At 37.7% G+C, this 21692-nt stretch overlaps 1 protein-coding gene across 6 annotated transcripts in view; it reads right to left on the reverse strand.

The window, feature by feature from the left end:
* The window catches only part of PCCA (propionyl-CoA carboxylase subunit alpha), a 413570-nt gene that overhangs the window by 169466 nt on the left and 222412 nt on the right, over positions 1-21692 (reverse strand). For all 6 annotated transcript variants that reach the window (XM_053890918.1, XM_019443967.2, XM_019443966.2 and 3 more), the window contains one exon: positions 9632-9740. In XM_053890918.1, coding sequence (XP_053746893.1) covers positions 9632-9740 — 109 coding nt within the window. The remainder of the gene's footprint in view (positions 1-9631; positions 9741-21692) is intronic.

Genomic DNA, 21692 nt, shown 5'->3' on the forward strand with positions numbered 1-21692 from the left:
TGCTTAAAAATGGTTAAGATGGTAAATTCTGATATGTGTTTTTTTACAATTAAAAAAATAAATACAAATATCATTAGCTTCTCTTTATGAAATGAATAATCATTTTAAAAATGAGAAAAAGATCCCATCCATAATACAATATATAAACAACCAAATAATAATACAAAAAAAAAACTATCTAAGAATAACAAGAAATCTACTCTTACAATAAAAAAATTATAAAGCTTTAATGAGAGAATCAAAGAGACTTTGATAAATACAGTCACATTTTCTGAAAAACCTCAACATCTGATGTCTATTCTACCCAAATTTATGTAGCTTTAAGGCAATTCTAATATCAAAGTGCTTTCAAAGCTCAGCTAGAAGAATGAACAATAAATTTTGGGAAGAAAATAATAATTATTAATTTAAGGATAGAATGACAAATGCAAATGAAGAGAAAAATTTGGAAGTAGACCCTAACGTATTTAAGAATTTGGCATAGGATGGGGCACCTGGGTGGCTCAGTTGGTTAAGAGTCCAGCTCCTGATTTTGGCTCAGGCCATGATCTCATGGTTCTCGTGGCTGAGATCAAGCCCTGCATTGGGCTCTGTGCTGACAGTATGCAGCCTGCTTGGGCTGCATTCCCTCTCCCTCTTTGTCTCTCCTTCAACTTCAAAATAAATAAACTTTAAAAATAAAAGAATTTGGGGTGCCTCGGTGGCTCAGTTGGTTGAGCATCCAAACTTTGACTTGGGTCAGTCTCATGGCTGATTAGTTCAAGCCTTGCATCCAGCTCTGTGCTGACAGCTCAGAGCCTGGAGTCTACTTCAGATTCTGTGTCTCCCTCTCTCTGTGCCCCTCCCCTGCTTGTGCTCGGTCTCTCTCTCTCTCAAAATAAATAAACATTTGTGCTCTGTCTCTCTCAAAATAAAATAAATAAAATAAATAAACAAAATAAATAAATAAAAATTTTTTTTCAAGTAAATTAAAGAATTTGGCATAGGATGAATGTGACATTTAATAATCAATGAGGAAAGAATAAATTAATAAATGGGACCAATTCTAAGAAAACAAAGAAAAAAGGAGACAAACCAAAGGACAGACTCCTAACTATAGAGGACAAAGGGGGGGGGGTGGTGAGAGATGGGTGAAATAGGAGATGGGGATTAAGAGTGCACTTGTCGTGAGAAGCACTGAGTAACGTATAGAAGTCTGAATCACTGTATTATACAACTGAAACTAATATAACAATGTATGTTAACTATACTGGAATTACATTTTTTAAAAAATGGAACTGATTCTACTGGTTAACTATATGAACAAGCAAAATTAGATCTCAACCTCCTATCACTTTGCAAAATAAGCCTGAAATATGAAACACCAGTGTAATAAAGAAAAACTATAAAAGAATGGAAATAGAATATAAGTAAATACTTGATATAAGGGTTTTTTAAGAAAAAAAAAAAAAAAGCAAAGTAGGGGCACCTGCCTGGCTCAGTCAGTGGAATGTATCACTCTTGATCTAAGGGTTGTGTTTTTGAGTCCCACATTGGGTGTGGAGGTTACTTAAAAATAAAACCTTAAAAAAAAAAAAAGATTGATTTGACTAAATTAACATGGAAAACACACCCTACTGGTGTCTCATTTGCTGGACTGTAAGATAAGACATCTCATTTTTTTCACTAAAGATAATTAGACCCCAATTTCTACTTTCTTGTCATATTCATAGCTACCCGATATAAATAAACAAAAAAAGGCCATTTCTTATTCTTAATGATTTTTGCTTACCTATAAAACATTTATGTAGTTTTGTACAATATAAAATTCATTTTTTTTTTTAGTGTATTTATTTATTTTGAGAGAGAGAGAGAGAGAGAGAGAGAGAGAGAGAGAGAGAGAATCCTAAGCAGGCTCCATGCTGTCAGCAAGGAGCCCAATGTGGGGCTTGATCCCATAAAATCATGACCTAAGCCAAAACCAAGAGCCCAACAACTTAACCGACTGAGCCACCTAGACGCCCCTTATTTCTTCATAACAAATCAGGTAAAAGAATTTGGGTATTGAAATATAATTACACAACATCAATTATTCTCACAAAAACTTACGAAAAACATTATTCCCATTTTAGTGGTAAACTTAAGTTTAAGGTAATATATCTAATTAAGTAACATATCTAAAGTAATATATCTAAGGTCACATTACAATAAGTGGTACAGTTATGACTGGAAACCAGACTTCTAATTTTAAATTCTAGTTTTTTCCACTAAACCACAGAATGTATTTATGTAACATATGCATATCTACTTAGATGTGTGTGGTGTGGTGGGGGGGGGGGGGGGGCTCTGCACACATGCACGCAAGTCACACAAATGAAAGAGAAGGAAGGAAAGAGGAGGGGAAGGGATGTGAGGGCAGCAGGAAAAGAGAAGGGAGAGCGGAAGTAGGGAAGGGAGAGATGGGCAGAGAGAGGGAGTGCATGAGTAAGCACACACTCACTGTTAGTGACTAAATGTTTGTGTCCCCACTCCAAAAACTCCCATGTTGAAATCTAATGCCTCATATGATGGTATTTGGAGGCGGTGGCTTTGGAAGGTAATCCGGTCGTGAAGGTAGAGCACTCATGAAAGGGATTATGCCCTTATAGGAGGAGGCCAGAGAGCTAACTTGCCCCCTTCCCACCATATGAGGATATAAGAAACAAGCCTTCAGCAACATAAAAGAGAACCCTCACCGGAACCCAGCCAGGGCGGCCCCCTGATCTCAGACTTCCAGCTCCAGAGCTGTGAGCAATGTTTGTTATTTAAGCCACCCTGTCTATGGTAATTTGTGAGAGTGGCCCAAACTGAGACACTCATATGTATTTCTGTCTTGCTATCTTTGGACATACAAAGAGATACTACTTTATTTGAGAAGTAGGTTGGAATATTTTATAAATAAAAGGCTACCAAATCACAATGAAGAAACTCTTTTATAACATACACATAAGTGAATCCCAAATGAATTCAAGAGTTAGATGTTGCTGATTTTCCCAAAAGTTCACATTTAGGAATCTGAACACATTCTCTGGGAAATGGAAAAGTACAAAGAAAGAAAGAAAAGGAAGCAAACAAGCAAAAACAAGCCACAAAAATATATATGATGAAATTACTATAAATCTGCAGTAAAATAAATATTTTTATAAAACCCGTGAAATAAACATTTACTTTGAAACACCTTAAAATAGTTTCAATATACCTCAGTGTAACTACACTATGAGGACTGACATGCCAAAAGGAGTCAAAGACTTATCCTGAGCCATACCCCCTGCCAAATTCTTACAACACACAAGGTTAAGTGAATGCAAAACAGCACTTTGCTAGGGAAGAGAGACCTGGTCACCAGCCTTCCACCACCAGGGAAGTTGGTACAGCTCTCCCAAGAACTAATAATCATTACATGATAAATTAGCATAACAGAAAGATAATAATCATGAAATTAGGAAATGTAAGTGATAAAGCTCAAGAAAGCCTAGTTGACTATTTACTTAGCTACCAGACCTAACCAAAAAAGGCAACAGGTGTAGAAATAACAGTGGGAAGGACAGAAGTACAGAAGTTTAGAGAGAGCGCAGTGGCGTTCTCACTAGCGCCTGAGAAGCTTGGGATGGCAGAGGTGGACTTGAACAAGAATAAAGAAAGGAAAGGGCCTCGCTCAGAAAGGTGATTCCTGATCTGTGAACAAGCATTTAGATCCAAGGAAAACAGGCATATCTTGAACAAAACTAAATGAAAGATTACTATAAGGGACTAAATTGTTTCCTTTACTCTTTTTTCCTCCAATCATTATCTGTTAGTGCAACAAATTATTAAACCAAACCACACTGCAACAAAATCACTCTCACTTCAAATAACATGAAGTGATTGTTTAACACAACTTTCAAACATTCATTTCTGTCAAAAGAATAAGTGACATGACAATTAAAAATAATTATCATGTACTTCTGTAAAAATTTAATTGTGTTTGCCAAATTTATTTGCGGTCATCCTGAGAAAAATTGCTATTGTTCTGACATTAATGTTTTGGTGGTTTTTTTTCTTCTAAAAGGCACTGCTATCTTCTTACTATCCAAATACTATGGGTACATATCATCAGTGTCTTTTTCCAAGTCATAAATGATGAAAGAATAAAATCCATAGAGATATTGGGAAAATAATATCAGCAGCCAAAACAAGCCACACAAAGGAAGGGCTGAGGGCTACTGGATCTGGAAGCATAAACATTACATGAGCACACCCATGATGGAGAAATGTGCAGCCACACCTGGAGGCTGACTCTTAGACACCATTCCCAAGCCAATAATGAAATCATGCTTCGTGAACCAAAATGTAAAGACTCAATCACCTAACATCAACTTTGATGTCAGGGACCTTTGCAGCAAACAAGCAAAAATAACTTAGATTTACTTCGTTTAAGTAAGATTATACTCTGCCAAAAAAATCAATATATTTTGCTAGATATTACAGGTCTCTGTTGTCATGGGTAATACTGTTTCACAATAAACTGGCTTACTAAATGAGTAAGTTCCATAGAAAATAAGCTCACCCGAAATAAATCATTGTTATATACGTAACATGTGCACAGTTGTTTACATAATTTTTGCCACATATTTTATTAATATAATTTTTCCAACTTTTAAAGAGTAATAAGTTCAATAGTAATATATAGAGGAGAAGGATTCTGGGATGATGGCGGACTAGGAAACATCAGGAATGTGTCTACCCTCCTAAATGACGATTATACTGGCAGAATCTCTCTGATATTTTTAGTTTAGAACTCCAGCCCAGTCAAAGGCTTGCCAACTTCCAGGTTAAAGTGGGATGGTAAATTGCAATTAATTTTGGTCAATTTCAGGTCTTACCAGAGTAACAGCTACTCATCCCCCAGCCCATCCCCAGCAACTGGCAGGCAGCTTGGCATGTGTTCCTGGAGCAGCATCCACACGGCTTGTGGAAGCCAGGGTGGGCAAAAAATGGATCCTGTCCTCCAAATACTAGGCATCTGTGTTATGATGACTGACTACTGCTTGTGATCACAGAAGTGCAGACAAAAAGGTAGACAGTCATTGTTACTGCACTTCCTCCCAGTGTTGCAAGCCCCTCCCTCTGGCTGAAGGGACTTCCAGGGGATTTAAAGGGTCAGTACCCCCATTTGCCTCCTTCATTTTCTGCTTTTCCCCCTGTCAGGAGCCAGACAATAAAGACTAAGACATTCAAAAACAACTGCATTTATAAGGGAAACTGGAAAGTGACTGTAACACCCAGGGAAATGCTCAGAAAAGACCTGAGAAGACCTTACATTTACACCTCAAGCTGATCAGCTGATTGCTGGCATAGAGACAGCCTACAACAAATAAATGCAGACAACAACAACAACAACAACAACCAGTAAACCCTGAGGAAAGAGGAGAATCTGATTTCCAGAGTTACCATATTAACAGATTCAAATGTCCTATGCTCAACGACAACAAAAAAAATCACAAGTCATATACAGAAACAGAGAAGTATGGTCTTCTCAAAGAACAAAATTAGCAGAACATGACCATGAAAAAGAGCTAATGGCAGATATGGTAAACCAAGACTTTAAAACAACTCTCTCTTAAAGATGCTCAAAAAACTAAAGGAAGATGTGAACAAAGAAAACAATGTGAAAACAAAATGAAAATATTAATAAAAAGATTAAAAACCTATAAGGAAATTTAAAAATTCTAGAGCTAAAAAGTACAATAACTGAAATGAAAAACTCACTAGGATTAAAAGGCAGATTTGAGCAGGCAGAAGAATCAGCCAACTTGAGAATAAGGCAAGAGAAATTCTCGAATTTGAAGAACAGAAAGACTGGGTCCTGTGGGACACCATCAAACAGACGAATGTATTCATCATGGGAGCCCCAAAAGGAGAGAGAGAGAACGGAGAAAATATGTGAATAATGGCTGAAAATTTCCCAAATTTGATGACAGGCATGAATATAAATATTCAAAAAACTCAATGGACTCCAAGTAAGATGAACTCATAGACCCCCAGGAAGACACATTACAGTCAAACTTTTCAAAAGCCAAAGAGAAAATCTTGAAAGTAGCAAGAGACAGGCAAATCATCACCTCCAAAGGATATTCAATAAGACTGTCCGATTTTCAACAGAAATTGAAGAGGCCAGAGGCAGTAAGCTGATATATTCAATGTGCTAAAAGAAAAAAAACCAAAAAACAAAACAACCTGTCAACTAAGAATCTGAAATCCAGCAAAACTGGATTAAGAAATAAAATTGGAAATTAAGACATTCCCAGATAAAGAGAAGCTGAGGCAGTTTGTGGGTTTGTGACCACTAGACCTGCCCTGCAATAAATGCAGAAGGCAGTCTTGCAAGTTGAAATGGAAGGACTCCAGACAGTGCCAGGAAGCCACATGAATAAATAAATGTCTCAGTAAAGTCCATATTATTATGGACAATAATAATAGCTGTTATTATTATAACTTTTTTTGAAAGTCCATATTTTGTTTTCTACATAATTTAAGAAATTAATACATTTAAAAGAATTATTAATTTATGGTTTGGGGCACAGAATGTATGAAGACGTAATTCTGTGACATCAACACCTGCATCCAGGGAACCACTAATCTTCCCATCATTATATTTTTGCCTTTACTAGAAATTTAAAATAAAACTACAGACTATATAGTCTTCTTTAATCTGGTTTCTCTTAGCAGGACTTTTTTTTTTTTTTTTTTTTTTTTTTTTGCATGGTGATACATATACCAGTACTTTTTTTCTATTTTACTGCTAAATAGTATTTCATTGTATGAATATACCACAACTATTTATCCACTTACCACTTAATGTACATTATTCTAGTTGGTGTGTATTAGTGTGGCAATGTGATTTTGTCTTTCTCTAGTGATTAATGATGCTGAACACCTTTTCATGAACTTATTGCCATTCACATAACTCCTTTAATAAAGATTTCTATTTTTTTAATTGGGGTGTCTGGCTTATTTTTGAGTTTTAAGAAGTATTTATACATTATAAACTCAAGTTCCTTATCTATATACCTATATATCTATATATCTCTGGATACATTCTGCCATTTGCTACATATATTATTTTATAGTTTTCTCAATGGTATCTTTTGAAGAGCAAAAGTTTCCATATGTTTTAAATTCTGTAATAAAAATTTTAAAATATGCTTCTAAAGACTAGGGAATAAAAATAATATTCACAACATAATATTACAATAAAAAAATAGAAGTCAAACTATATTCCCAGTATGACTCTATGTGAGGTATATGCACGCTACATGTATGTATGTCTATAAATATACACACATATATACACTTAGAAAGGAATACATCAAAATGTGAAAAAGTACTTCCTGAAAAGTTTGTGGGATACAAGTAATTTTTATTCTTTTCCTTTTTAAACCTTTTTCAGATTTTTGCCAGTGGTAAGTCAGTACTCTCTGAAAATAATTTGAATACATATCTTAAAGATCAAACCACTTCATTATTAGTGACCCTCAGGACTTCAGAAATGATCAAGGTCCAAATAACATCTGAAGGGCATCAGGATATGAACACTATATTTATCAAAAGAATAATTAAAAAAATTATACAAGGTATGATTCTGGATTTAAAACAAAAGCTAGATACACACATCCCTCCAAAACATCCCTGTTGCAACAGAGCTTGATGGAAACAAACTGCAATGATAGAAGGTTCTTTCTATCACTCAGTTCAGTAGCCACTAACCACAGTACAGCAGTGGCTACAGAGCACATGAAATGAGGTTGGTGACTACACAGATAGTGGCACTGAAACCTGAGAAACTGAACTTTTAATTTAATTTCAGTTCAAGTAAGCACACATGGCCAATGGCTACTACATTGGCCAGTGCAACTTTAGGGAAAAAAAACAACCAGATTCATGGCTTTATTGCCCACTTTCCTCCTCCTTCCATCATTCAGTAATTTACTGATATTCTGTAACCTCTCAACTCTCCCTAGACATCTATCAAATCATGACTTAAAAAAAGATTATACATTAATCTACTAATGAGTATCTACCCAAGGGAAACGAAAACACGAATTCAAAAAGATATATGAATACTATGTTTAGTGCAGCATTATTTACCATAGCCATTTCCTACACACACACACACACACACACACACACACACACACACACTCACAGAGAGAGAAAGAGAAAAAGAGAGAGAGAATACTACTCAGCCATAAAAAAGAATGAGATCTTGCTATGGGAAACAACATGGATGGACCTAGAGGGTATAATGTTAAGTGAAATAAGTCAGACAGAGAAAGACAAATACCATATGATTTCACTTATACATGGAATCTAAAAAACAAAACAATGCAGAAACAGACCCATGAATACAGAGAACTGATGGTTGCCGGGGGGGGGGGGGGCATGGGCAAAACGGGTGAAGGGGAGGAGAAGGTACACGCTTCCATTTATGGAATGCTAAGTCCATATGAAAGCTACAGCATATGGAATACAGTTAATGGTATTGTAATAGTGTTGTAGGATGACAAACGGTTACTGTGTTTACAGTGTGCACAGCATGTAGTATAGAGCTGTTCAATCACTATGCTGTACACCTGAAACTAATGTAACACTGTGTGTCGACTATACTTCAATAAAAAAAAGTGGGGAAAAAAAATCATCAACTAAGCTTCCTATACTCTCTGTTGAGAATAAAAACAAATGAAGAGTACTATTTACTCCAAGACTTTCTGAGTAAGACCAGTCAGCCATTAAGATACAGTCGAAACCCAATCTACTTCTCCTCTACCTAATTCTCAGAGGGTAATCTGAGTTTCTGATCTGTGTTCTTCAGAGCTGCTCAGTCACCTGCCATCTTTTCTCTTTTTCTCTTTGTTCTTCTTCTTGTGGAAAAGCAAAAAACATGGAAAAGAAGTTGAAGTGACACAGTTTTATCAACAACATCACCCTAGCAAGTCATAGACTGTACTTGCTAAAGTAGGATTATGTTAGCAAGGACACAGAAATTCATGTTAAGTAATTCTGTCATTTAGAGCCATTAATGTCATGATGACTTTGTTTTTATTTGCCCTGATACAAAGGATATTTTTTCTTTCACTTACATTTCTAGGAAGCTAAAAGGTATACTTAGGGATCACAAATAACTAACTCAACCTGTTAACTCTTTCTTGTATCTTATAAATGAATTTCTTATATATATGTATATTTTAGCTGCTCAGACTCAATCCTAATTTTTAGTACTATAACACTTTTCAAAACTTTGTCAACAAAGTTAACAAAGATTAACAAACGAAGTTATAAAACAGAAATAATAAAATACAAATTACTTAAACAGATATTCCTCAGGGCTTCAGAGTATCTTCTTACCTCTAATAATGTCCAAATTAGCAGGGTCAAGATCCTTTTTTCTGAGTTAAAAAAAAATCATTTGAACAAAATAGAAGCAATACCATTTTTAAACAGTGTGATTTTATTATATGTCTGCAAACACTCACAAGATTCAGAACTATGATCAGTTATATTTTTTATTAGCTATTTTCTACGATTAGATTGTCGGTATTTGTTCATTTATGCTGTCTTAAATAATCTAACATACCTTGAATTTTCATGTTCTTGAAAATGTTGTGCTCTTAATTGGAATGCCACGAACAATGATGATGCTATTGCCAATAATTGGTTTCTCTCATTCTCTGTTAACTTGTGTCCTGAGGGAAATCAATCAATCACATACATCTTGTTAACATCTAGTGCTTCTAACTTATAGAATTATTAGTCATTCAAATAAGTATTTTATCAAACATCTATTATAGAGCTAGTATTATACCAGGCACTGAGGCATGCACTGGGGAGGGAAGAGAGCAAGATTATTCAAATAAGACCAAAAACCCCAAGTGAGTCTATCAGTTAGTTCTAGGAATTTGGTAATAGACCCCTCAATGGCCTGGATAAACTGCACTCTTCCAGGCTTTGAAAAGTTCCTGATGAAAACAACTCACATGACCCCATACTTACCCTATATGAGGATTACAAAAATTTGGTCTTAGTCTTCTCAAAAACAGTCTACAAGAGCACTTCTCAAAGTGTGTCCTATGGGCTATCAGGAGTCCCCAGGAACCTTTGGGGACTGCAAGGTCAAAACTACTTTCACAATAATGCTAAGATTTATTTGCTTTTCCTCCATCATTTTTTTCAGGTGTATACTGTGGAGGTTCCCTGATCCAAGAGATATATGTGTGGTGACTTCATTGCTCTGATGTCAACATATAATGGATTTATTACTAGTACTATAAAAATAAATTTTAAAAAAAGAAAAAAGAAAATAAATAAATATTTTTAAAGCTCTAAGTGTTTTCTTCTTTTTTACAAATTGTTTTAAAATATTTTTTAAATATCTGTTTATTTTCGAGAGAAAAAGAGAGAGAGAGAGCAAGCTAGGGAGAGGCAGAAAGAGGGAGCAACAGAGAGCAAAGCAGGCTCCACACTGTCAGCACTGAGCTGGATGTAGAACTTGAACCCACTAAATGTGAGATCACGACCTGAGCCCAAGTCAGATGCTCTACCGACTGAACCACCCAGGCACCCTTCTTCTTCTTTTGTTAATGTTTATTTATTTATTTTGAGGGAAAGAAGGAACATGCGTGCAAGCAGGGGAACAGAGAGGGAGAGAAAGAATCTCAAGCAGGCTCTGCACTGTTGGTGCAGAGCCCAATGGAGGTGCTCAATCCCACAAACTGGGGGATCATGACCTGAGCTAAAATCAAGAGTTGAACACTTAACCAACTGAGCCACCCAGGCGCCCCTGAAGCTCCTAAGTTTTAATTTATAATATCGCAACTATCAACGGATATAACCACAAAAACTCTTTGGAGTATAAAGAGGACCAGTAAAATGATCTCCAACTTCACTGTGCATCAGAATCACCTGCATTAAAGCAGATATTCCTGTGCTTTATCTGCAGAGACTGACTGGTAGTAAGTCTAGGATGCGGCCCAAGAACTTGCATTTCAAACAAGCTTCAGGGTGGTGCTGATGCTGCATGTCTACAGATCTCAGCTTGAATAGAACTATTTTAGACACATGTTTACCAAATTGCATAATGCAAACCACTCAAGTAGTTCATGAAACCAGTTTAGTGGGTCATGACCATAAAGACAAATTATGTGAACATTTTGCACCCCGAATCTTTTGTGGATGTGTGTACACTAATCAAGATGCAGAAGAGATTTCTTACAGTGGTTGAAACAGTCACTCCTCTAGACACATTTGCACATTGTATGTCATCAGCAGGGAAAAAGGCAATACATTATGAGAATCCTTTCCTCTGTAGGACACTGGTTCAGTGTTTCATTTGGTCTAATCGCTAGCTGCACTAAGATAATATTGAGAAAGGAGATTCCCAAATAAAACTCACTATTATTCATCACATCTCACAGAGAAATTGATACAATGTATATCAATTTTAATCCTTTTATTGATACTGGAACAGATTTGCAAATTCTACCAAGGACTAATTCCCAATAAATTTCTATCTGATATAAGCCTGCTGAAAACTTATCTACTTCTACAATTTAAATTTGTTTCCACAACTTAAGAATCTCTCAGGTAATTTTAACAGAGTAGTGCTGCAGAGATGATCTATTTCATCCTCCATGCAGTGCGAATGCCTCTTCTACAGCACTATTGCATAGATGGTTATCTAGGATTGACAGAACCCCAATAGTTGGAAAGTGACAAACTCAAAGATTTCTAAATAGATGGTTACTTCTCATACTGAATCAGACTGCTTCTACAAACTTTTTTTTAATGTTTATTTTTAACAGAGAGAAGAGACAGAATGCAAGTGGTGGGGGGCGGGGGGGAGAAAAAGGGAGACACAGAATCCGAAGCAGTCTCCAGGCTCTGAGCTGTCAGCCCAGCCCAGAGCGCAATGCGGGGCTCGAACCCACAAACCACAAGATCATGACCTGAGCTGAAGTCATACTCTTAGCTGACTGAGCCACCCAGGGGCCCCAAACTTTTTAAAAAATTTTATTTGAGAGAAAAAGAGAGAGGGCACAAGCATAGGAGAGGGGCAGAAGGAGAGACAGAATCTCAAAGTTTTTTATTTATTTTTGGGACAGAGAGAGACAGAGCATGAACGGGGAGGAGCAGAGAGAGAGGGAGACACAGAATCGGAAACAGGCTCCAGGCTCCGAGCCATCAGCCCAGAGCCTGACGCGGGGCTCGAACTCACGGACCGCGAGATCGTGACCTGGCCGAAGTCGGACGCCCAACCGACTGCGCCACCCAGGCGCCCCAAGGAGAGACAGAATCTCAAGCAGGCTCCACACTCAGCACGGAGTCCCAAGCAGGGCTCAATCCTACGACCCTGGAATCATGATCTGAGCTGAAATCAAGAGTTGGATACTCAACTAACTGAAGCACCCAGGCGCCCTGAGTCAAACTGTTTCTTTGTGACTTCCACCCAACTTTTCCAATCTGAAGTAATTTTGAATAAGTCTATTCTAATTCTATTCTTTCCTATGCTTGTACATTACCCATCTTGAAGGATATAGACTGCAGTTACACACTCTGCCACTCATTAAAATGGGTTTTATATCTTGACCATCCTTGGAGTATCTAGCCACATTGAAAAGATACTTTTCAGGTCCAAAGTGGCAGTGTAGAAGATATTCTATCATAACTATTCTTATGATAATGGTTCTAGCATAAGGCTACTCTTGATCACAGATCAGTGGGGCCTTGACTCCTGTTGTTCTCTTATGGCCTGATACCCACAACATGTCTGCCCTGGCTCTGACCCTGGACTTCTTCTGAATGTTCTACATTACTATGCCCTCAGGTTTTTCCTTGCTGAAATCTCTGGCGCAGCTGGTCCTGGTGTCTTGCAATCCATGATCCAAATGTTGTTCCTAACTAAGTTAGACTAAAATCCAGCCTAACCACCTGGACCAAAGCTGATCCAAGGCAGAAAGTGGCCCTGACTGAATCTTAGCTTTGAGATGAAGATTAGTTCATCACCTGACTCTTTCACCAGAGTGATCAATATAGTATGCCCTACCAACTACAAAAGTGACCCATTGTGTATTAGACACAGTCAACAAATAAACACACATCAGTGGCCAGGGCTCAACTGCTGGGTCAAGCTGATTACAGCTGCATTATTCCATATTAATGAGTCCTCTCTTCTCCAGGCTAACCACCTATAGTTCCTTCAAAGTTCTTGATGTGAGATGGATCTCATACCATCTTTTTTTTTTTTTAACATTTTTTAAATGTTTGTTTATTTCTTTAAATGTTTATTTATTTTAGACAGAGAGAGAGAGACAGAGTGCGAGCGGGGGAGGGACAGATAGAGAGGGAGACACAGAATCCGAAGCAGGCTCCAGGGTCTGAGCTGTCAGCACAAAGCCCGATGCAGTGCTCGAACTCATGAACCGTGAGATCATGACCTGAGTCAAAGTCGGACACTCAACCGAGCCACCCAGGCACCCCTAAATGTTTATTTTTTAGAGAGAGAGAGAGAGAGAGAGAGAGAGAGAGAGAGACAGAATGAGCAGGGGAGGGGCAAAGAGAGAAGAAGACAAAATCCAAAGCAGGCTCCAGGCTGTGAGCTGTCAGCACAGAGCCTGACACAGGGCTCAAACTCACAAACTACAAGTCATCATACCATCTCTAATAAGAGGTTATGATTTTCATTATCATAATCACTTTCTTTTGCACACACCCCAAAAAACTGAAGGACAGTTTTTTTAGTTCTTTTCTTAAAATGATATCTTTTATAAATTGTGAGATAAAAGACATAAAAATGTAAAGGACTTGGTCTAATATCAGAGCCATGTTGAGATAGTCTTTGACTAGAGGTCATATAATCATACTATGGCTCTCCCTATCAAAATAACACCAGCATTCTTCACAGAGCTAGAACAAGTAATCCTAAAATTTCTATGGAACCAGAAAAGACCCCAAATGACCAAAGCAATCTTGAAAAAGAAAAGAAAGTAGGAGGCATCACAAACCCAGACTGCAAGCTATACTACAAGGCTGTAATCGTCAAGACAGTATGGTACTGGCACAAGAACAGACACTCAGATCAATGGAACAGAACAGAGAACCCAGAAATGGACCCACAAACGTATGGCCAACTGATCTTTGACAAAGCAGGAAAGAATATCCAATGGAATAAAGACAGTCTCTTCAGCAAGTGGTGCTGGGAAAACTGGACAGCGACATGCAGAATGAACCTGGACCACTTTCTTACACCATACACAAAATAAACTCAAAAATAGGGGCGCCTGGGTGGCTCAGTCGGTTAGGCATCCAACTTCGGCTCAGATCATGATCTCGCGGTTCACGGGTTCGAGTCCCACATCAGGCTTTGTGCTGACAGCTCAGACCCTGGAGCGGGCTTCAGATTCTGTGTCTTCCTCTTTCTCTGCTCCTCCCCTGTTCACGCACTGTCTCTCTCTCCCTCTCAAAAATAAACATTAAAAAAACAAATTAAAAAAAAGAAAACTCAAAATGGATGAAAGACCTAAATGTAAGACAGGAAGCCATCAAAATCCTCGAGAAGAAAGCAGGCAAAAACCTCTTTGATCTTGGCCACAGCAACTTCTTTTAACTCAACACGTCTCCGGAGGCAAGGGAAACAAAAGCAAAAATTAACTACTGGGACCTCATCAAAATAAAAAGCTTCTGCACAGCAAAGGAAACAATCAGCAAAACTAAAAGGCAACTGACAGAATGGGAGAAGATATTTGCAAATGACATATCAGATAAAGGGTTAGTACCCAAAATCTATAAAGAACTTATCAAACTCAACACCCAAAAAACAAATAATCCAGTGAAGAAATGAGCAAAAGACATGAACAGACACTTCAAAAGACATGAATAGACATCCAGATGGCCAACTGACACATGAAAAAATTCTAAACATCACTCATCATCAGGGAAATACAAATCAAAACCACCATGAGATACCACCTTACACCTGTCAGAATGGCTAACATTAACAACTCAGGCAACAACGGATGTTGGCGAGGATGCAGAGAAAGAGGATCTCTTTTGCACTGCTGGTGGGAATGTAAGCTGGTGCAGCCACTCTGAAAAACAGCATGGAGGTTCCTCAAAAAGCTAAAAATAGAACTACGCTATGACCCAGCAATTGCACTACTAGGTATTTACCTAAGGGATACAAGTGAGGTGTTTCAAAGGGACACACATGCACCCCAATGTTTATAGCAGCACTATCAACAAGAGCCAAAGTATGGAAAGAGCCCAAATGTCCATCAATGGATGAATGGATAAAGAAGATGTGGTATATATATATACACAATGGAGTATTACTCAGCAATCAAAAAAAATGAAATCTGGCCATTTGCAACTACGTGGATGGAACTAGGGGGTATTATGCTAAGCGAAATTAGTCAGAGAAAGACAAATATCACATGACTTCACTCATATGAGGACTTTAAGAGACGAAACAGATAAGGGAAGGGAAATAAAAATGATATAAAAACAGGGAGGGGGACAAAACATAAGAGACTCTTATAGAGAACAAACAGAGGGTTACTGGAGGGGTTGTGGGAGCGGGATGGGCTAAATGGGTAAGGGGCATTAAGGAATCTACTCCTTAAATCATTGTTGCACTATATGCTAACTAATTTGGATGTAAATTTTTAAAAAATTAAAAAATAAAAAAAAACATGCTATGGCTCAAAACAAGACATTAATATTAGAGTATGCTTATAGTCTAATATAGATCCATATAGTATACAATATATAATATATAAAAATACTCATTATAGTCTTTAAAAAGTAGTTGTATTAATTATCCTCATAACTTCCAAGGTATAATATAGACATAGTAATTTTTTTAATTACAAAATGTCTGAAATTTCATCAAGTAATTTTTGACTGACATATGAAATCTAAAAATAATCTATGTTTTAGCCATTTAATTGACACTGACCATACAATAATAATTTAAAAAGAAAACTTTTTTACAACAGCTTTCAATTTCAAGTTTATGGGCCAATTAGAATTCTTTACATATGCTCAATTAGCACTTAGTATTTTGCCAAACAGAAATAAATTTTACAGAACATTGTACAGAAAAATTTTACAGAACACAGTCATATCATTAGTTTTCATTAGAAATGTTTGCACTATTCTTTTAAAAGATTACTCCAATGTCAAGACAGTAACTAGACTCCTCAGTTTTATTCTAATTGTTTTTATGTTTTACATTTAATCTTTGCCTGGGACTCATTTTTTTTTTTTAATTTGGCATAAATTAAAGTTCTAACATTTCATATAGAGTAAAAGAAAAAACTCCCACATATACTAATTTCTGTTTATGAGCTCCCTATTCCATTACACTGACATACTTATCCATTTTTTTTGTTTTCTTTCAAGTATTTCCTTTCTTAAACTATTTTTTAAAATGTATGTTTATTTACAGAGAGAGAAAGCATGAGCCGGGGGAGGAGAAGTAGAGAGAGAGGGGAAAGAGAGAATCCCAAGTGGGCTCTGCTGTCAGTGCAGAGCCCAGCATGGGGCTCCATCCCACGAACCATGAGATCATGACCTGAGCAGAATTTAAGAGTCAGACACTTAACTGTCTGAGCCACCCAGGCATCCTACCCCCATTCCTCCACTTTATATCATGCTGTTTAGATGCAGAGGCTTGGCAGTACATTTTAAAACATGGAAGGCCAATTTTCCTCTATCATTCTTCATAATTTGCTATTTTCAGAAATTTATGAATACATATAATCTTTTAAATCATTTAATGTAGTGGACCTTGTGAATCTAACTGGAATGACATAAAATCTGCATCAATCTGAGACAGATTGGCACTCCTATACTATTGAGTCCCCAAACAATAATTGATATGTTTAAAATTTAACAACTCAGGAAACAACAGATGTTGATAAAGATATGGAGAAAGAGGAACCCTCTTACACTGTTGGTGGGAATGCAAACTGGGGTAGCCACTCTAGAAAATAGTTTGGAGGTTCCTCAAAAAGTAAAAAAATATAACTACACAAGACCCAGCAATTGCACTACTAGGTATTTATCCAAAGGATACAAAAACAGTGATTCAAAGGGTTACATGCAGCCCAATGTTTATAATGGCACTATCAGCAATAGCCAAATTATGAAAAGAGCCCAAATGTCCATGGACTGATGAACGGATAAAGAAGATGTAGTGTGTGTGTGTGTGTGTGTGTGTACGTACACACACACACACACTGGAATACTGATCAGCCATCAAAAAGAATGAAATCTTGTCATGTGCAACAACACGGGTAGAGCTAGAGTGTTTTATGCTGAGCAAAATCAGTCAGAGAAAAATACCATATGATTTCACTCATATACGGAATTTAAGAAACAAAACTGATGAACACAGGAGAAGAGAATGAAAAATAAAATATAAAACCAGAAAGAGAAGCAAACCATAAGAGATTCTTAACTACAGAGAACAAACTGAGGGTTGCTGGAGGGGGGTTGGGTGGGCAGATGGCCTAAATGGGTGATGGGCATTAAGGAGGGCACTTAAGTGACGAGCACTGGGTATTCAATGAATCACTAAATTCTACTCCTGAAACCAATACTATACTATGTGTTAGCTAACTTGAATTTAAATAAAAATTTGAAAGAAAAAAAATAACTGATGTTTTCCCATCTGTTCACATCTTGTTTCTCCTCAACAATATTTTTACAGCTTACAGAGTCCTATAGGTTCTATGTCTTCCCTATTAAATTTCTCTTGACTATTTTACAAGACGCTACAATTAATATGAACAGGGTTCATTTCAAACTGGCTCTTTCTAACACAGAGAAGAGACACTAACTTTGCATGTTTATCTTGCTGCATTCAGTCACCTTGACGGACATGTTTTAAGTCTAGAAATTTTTAGTAGTATCTTCTGGGTTTTCTAGGGACACAATTATATATGGAAAAAGAAAATTTTCTTATTTTCAAAATATTTAAACCAACTTTTTTTTGGTCTTTTTGATATTCCAAAGCAATAAAAATGATTGATAATAACCGTCACTTTACAGAATTCATTTGTTCCTGATTTTAAGGGAAATTTTTTTAGCATTTCATCATTTAAAACTAGGGTTTTTTTAGTTTTCATAAAGTACATTTTTAATCAAATTTAATTTTTTTATTTCAAAGAATTTTTAATTAGAAAAGGCTATTGAAAAGCGTAAGAGACTTAAAAACTGAGAACAAACTGAGAGTTGATGGGGGGTGGGAGGGAGGGGAGGGTGGGTGATAGGTATTGAGGAGGACACCTTTTGGGATGAGCACTGGGTGTTGTATGGAAACCAATTTGACAATAAATTTCATATATTGAAATAAATAAATAAATACATACATACATACATACATTGTCAAAAAAAGAAAGGCTATTGAATTTCCACCCAACACCTTTTTAGCACCTACTTTTTTTGTAAGCCATCACTTTTTATTTTATTCTAATTGTAATGGATATCATTAACAAAGGTACTTTTTTTTTTAACTCTGAGGTACAATTTTCATACAATATATGGGTCCATTTTATTTTTTTTATTTTTTATTTATTTATTTTTTTTTTAACGTTTATTTATTTTTGAGACAGAGAGAGACAGAGCATGAATGGGGGAGGGTCAGAGAGAGAGGGAGACACAGAATCGGAAGCAGGCTCCAGGCTCTGAGCTGTCAGCACAGAGCCCGACGCGGGGCTCGAACTCACGGACCGTGAGATCATGACCTGAGCCGAAGTCAGACGCTTAACCGACCAAGCCACCCAGGCGCCCCATATGGGTCCATTTTAAATAAGCAATTGAGTTTTGACAAATGTGTATGCCCATATAAACACCACAACAATCCATATCAAATTTTCCATTACTCCAAAATGCTCCTTTGCATCTCTTTCCAATCAACACCTCTGGACCTCCTTTCCCTCCCTGACCTCAGGCAATTAAACTCTTGGTAGTTTCATTTAAATGGAACCAGAGAGTAAGTACTCTTTCGTGTCTGGCTTCTTTTGCACCTAATATATTTGAGATTCACCCATGCTTTTGAGTGAATCACAGTTTCTTTCATTCTCACACTCAGTAGTATTCTATAGCATGGATATACTGCTATTTGTTTAGCCATTCATTCACTGAGGGCTTTCAAAGTAAGGGAGGGGGAAGATATGATTTGGTTCTAAAAGTGAACTCTGGCAGCTGGGCGAAGATGAATTACAAAGTGCAATGGCGGCAGGAGGGTGGGCTATGAGAAGGCTGTTCTAAATCCAGACAAGAGTATAGCAGCTCGGATAAGGGGGGTTGGTGTGCTGGTTTGGTGTTGAAATGAGACACGCCTGCATTCAATTCCCAGCTGTAGGTGAACAAGCTAAGGCAAGTGCACTGTACTGACGACCGTGAGTGGGTTCACATCTGAAAACACCTACAGAGAGAGTTGTGGTGAGGGGGATGAGGACCCATGCTGCCTGCTAACTCCTGGCATTGTAAACCCCATGCGGGCAGCAAGTGTTTCTGCTTACCGATGAATCCTAAGCACCCAGAACTTTGGGACACAAAGTGTATTTAAATTCTTTCAGATTCTTCCTATCCCTTTCTCAAGTGTGAAGGTAAACTAAGAGAGCACTGCAACTTGACCCTTGTTTTTCACCTCTGCCAACCCTGATTGAGAAGATTCACAAGCATGACCCTGGCAGTCCGTGGGGTCCAAACAGTGAGGCAGAAAGACCAAGAACTTCCAGCCTGGCATGCAAGGACAGATGCAGCCTCACAAGCTCTAGCAAGAGCCATCTTCAACAGCAGCAACTCACCTCCACGTAAAAGTTAGAACCCTAGCCTGGGAGGAGTTCTAAGGGTTTCTCAAACCCATCTTTTGAAATCTTCAAGAGCATTAAGGCTTGAAATCTCTACCATACTCTCTGCAGAAGACATGGTTGGAAAAAGGTGCAGGTCTTGATTTAAAAACCCTTACGCTTTTTAAAATACCTTCCAGGGGGCGCCTGGGTGGCTCAGTTGGTTAAGCATCAGACTTTGGTTCAGATCATGATCTCACAGTTTGTGAGTTCAAGCCCTGCACCAGGCTCTCTGCTGTCAGTACAGCGCCTGCTTCGAATCCTTTGTTTTTCCCCCATGCTTTTTCTCTCTCTCAAAAATAACCGTTAAAAAAATAATAATAATAAATGCTCTTCAGTATTTATTAGTGTCAGAGCCTAGACACTACCTTTTACCTAATGGGCTCAGTAAATATTTGTGAAAGAAAGGAGAAAAACTTCCTCTTCACAATTAGCCCTCACCTTCTTAGCCTTTGAGGGAGTTGGGGAGTGTGGGGGGAGAATTTCCAACAAAAACCCCAAACTTCAAAGAACATTTAGGCTCTCCCGTCCTTATTCATTAAGTTGGTAGTTACTACGTGCAGATCAAATCACATAGTAGCACCCACAAGGTCTGTGATATACCTCTGTAAACCTCATGCAATTATCACTCCATGTGCATGACCCAGTTTTTCAGAAGCCTGATCAGTGTTCTCCTAAGTGGCTTTAGTTCTATCATCTATTTTTAACAGTCATCTGGGGATTCCCTTTCAAACTAGTGTTGTCTTAAATGATGCTGACAGATGTCCTGATCCTGAGCTATGCATGTTCTCTCTTTCTGGGATGTGGCTTTGCTGACCATTTGCTTTGTGTGTAGGCTTCATGGACGGGTTGGGAGATGGGGCGTCACCACATTCAGTATGACCACATTCAGTATGTCCACATTCACTCAATCCTCTGTCCAACTGTGCCTGGTGTCCCTGGAGCAGAGGGCATCTTATTCTCCAAAGAGAAGAATTTCGAAGTCTTTGCCAAAGTGGAGGAGAGAGCCACCCTCCTCTAAAGAGTGAAGGAGGGGATATGGAAAATTTTTCCAGAGATTTTTAGACCAATAGTCCTACCTTTAGAAATTTCCCAAGCTTCCTGAAACTTAAATAGGAGCTAAGACTACTAAAGGGTTCCATGGTGGTAATGAGCAACTTCTCAGTTTTTCACACTGTCAGATTAGGATTCAACTTTCTTAGGTTGCCAAGTCAGTTAAGAATCATTTTTTGGCTCTTCATTTTCCAGAATACTATCTCTTCTCTTTTTCCTTACGGGCTTGTGTCTTTAAAAAAAAAAAAACAAAAACAAAAACAAAAAACACCTCAATTCAGGACACCTGGCTGGCTCAGTCAGTGGAGCATGCAACTCTTGATCTCAGGGTCATGAGCTCAAGCCCCACATTGGGTGTGGAGCCTACTTAAAAATAAATAAATAGTAAAAATAAAAGTAATAAAAACTTCAATTCATTGGTTGGGAAAAATGGGTATAATTTAGGTGTCATCTTTACCTCATATTGGTTAAAGCACTTTCTTCAGTAATTTCCTCAAAATATATATAATGACATATTTCTGAATCTTTATTTTAAAATCTCTTTTCATGGCGCCTGGGTGGCTCAGTCAGTTAAGCATCCAACTCTTGGTGTTGGCTCAGGTCATGATCGCATGGTTTCATGGGTTCAAGCCCTGAGCTACCAATGCAGAGCCTGCTTGGTGTTCTCTGTCTCCCTCTCCCTGCTCCTCTCTCTCTGTCTCTCTCTCTGTCTCTCTCTCTCTCTCTCTC

This window comes from Panthera pardus, unplaced genomic scaffold (assembly GCF_024362965.1).
Source record: "Panthera pardus isolate Hobbes unplaced genomic scaffold, ASM2436296v1 HiC_scaffold_1, whole genome shotgun sequence".
Classification (NCBI taxonomy): Eukaryota; Metazoa; Chordata; class Mammalia; order Carnivora; family Felidae; genus Panthera; species Panthera pardus.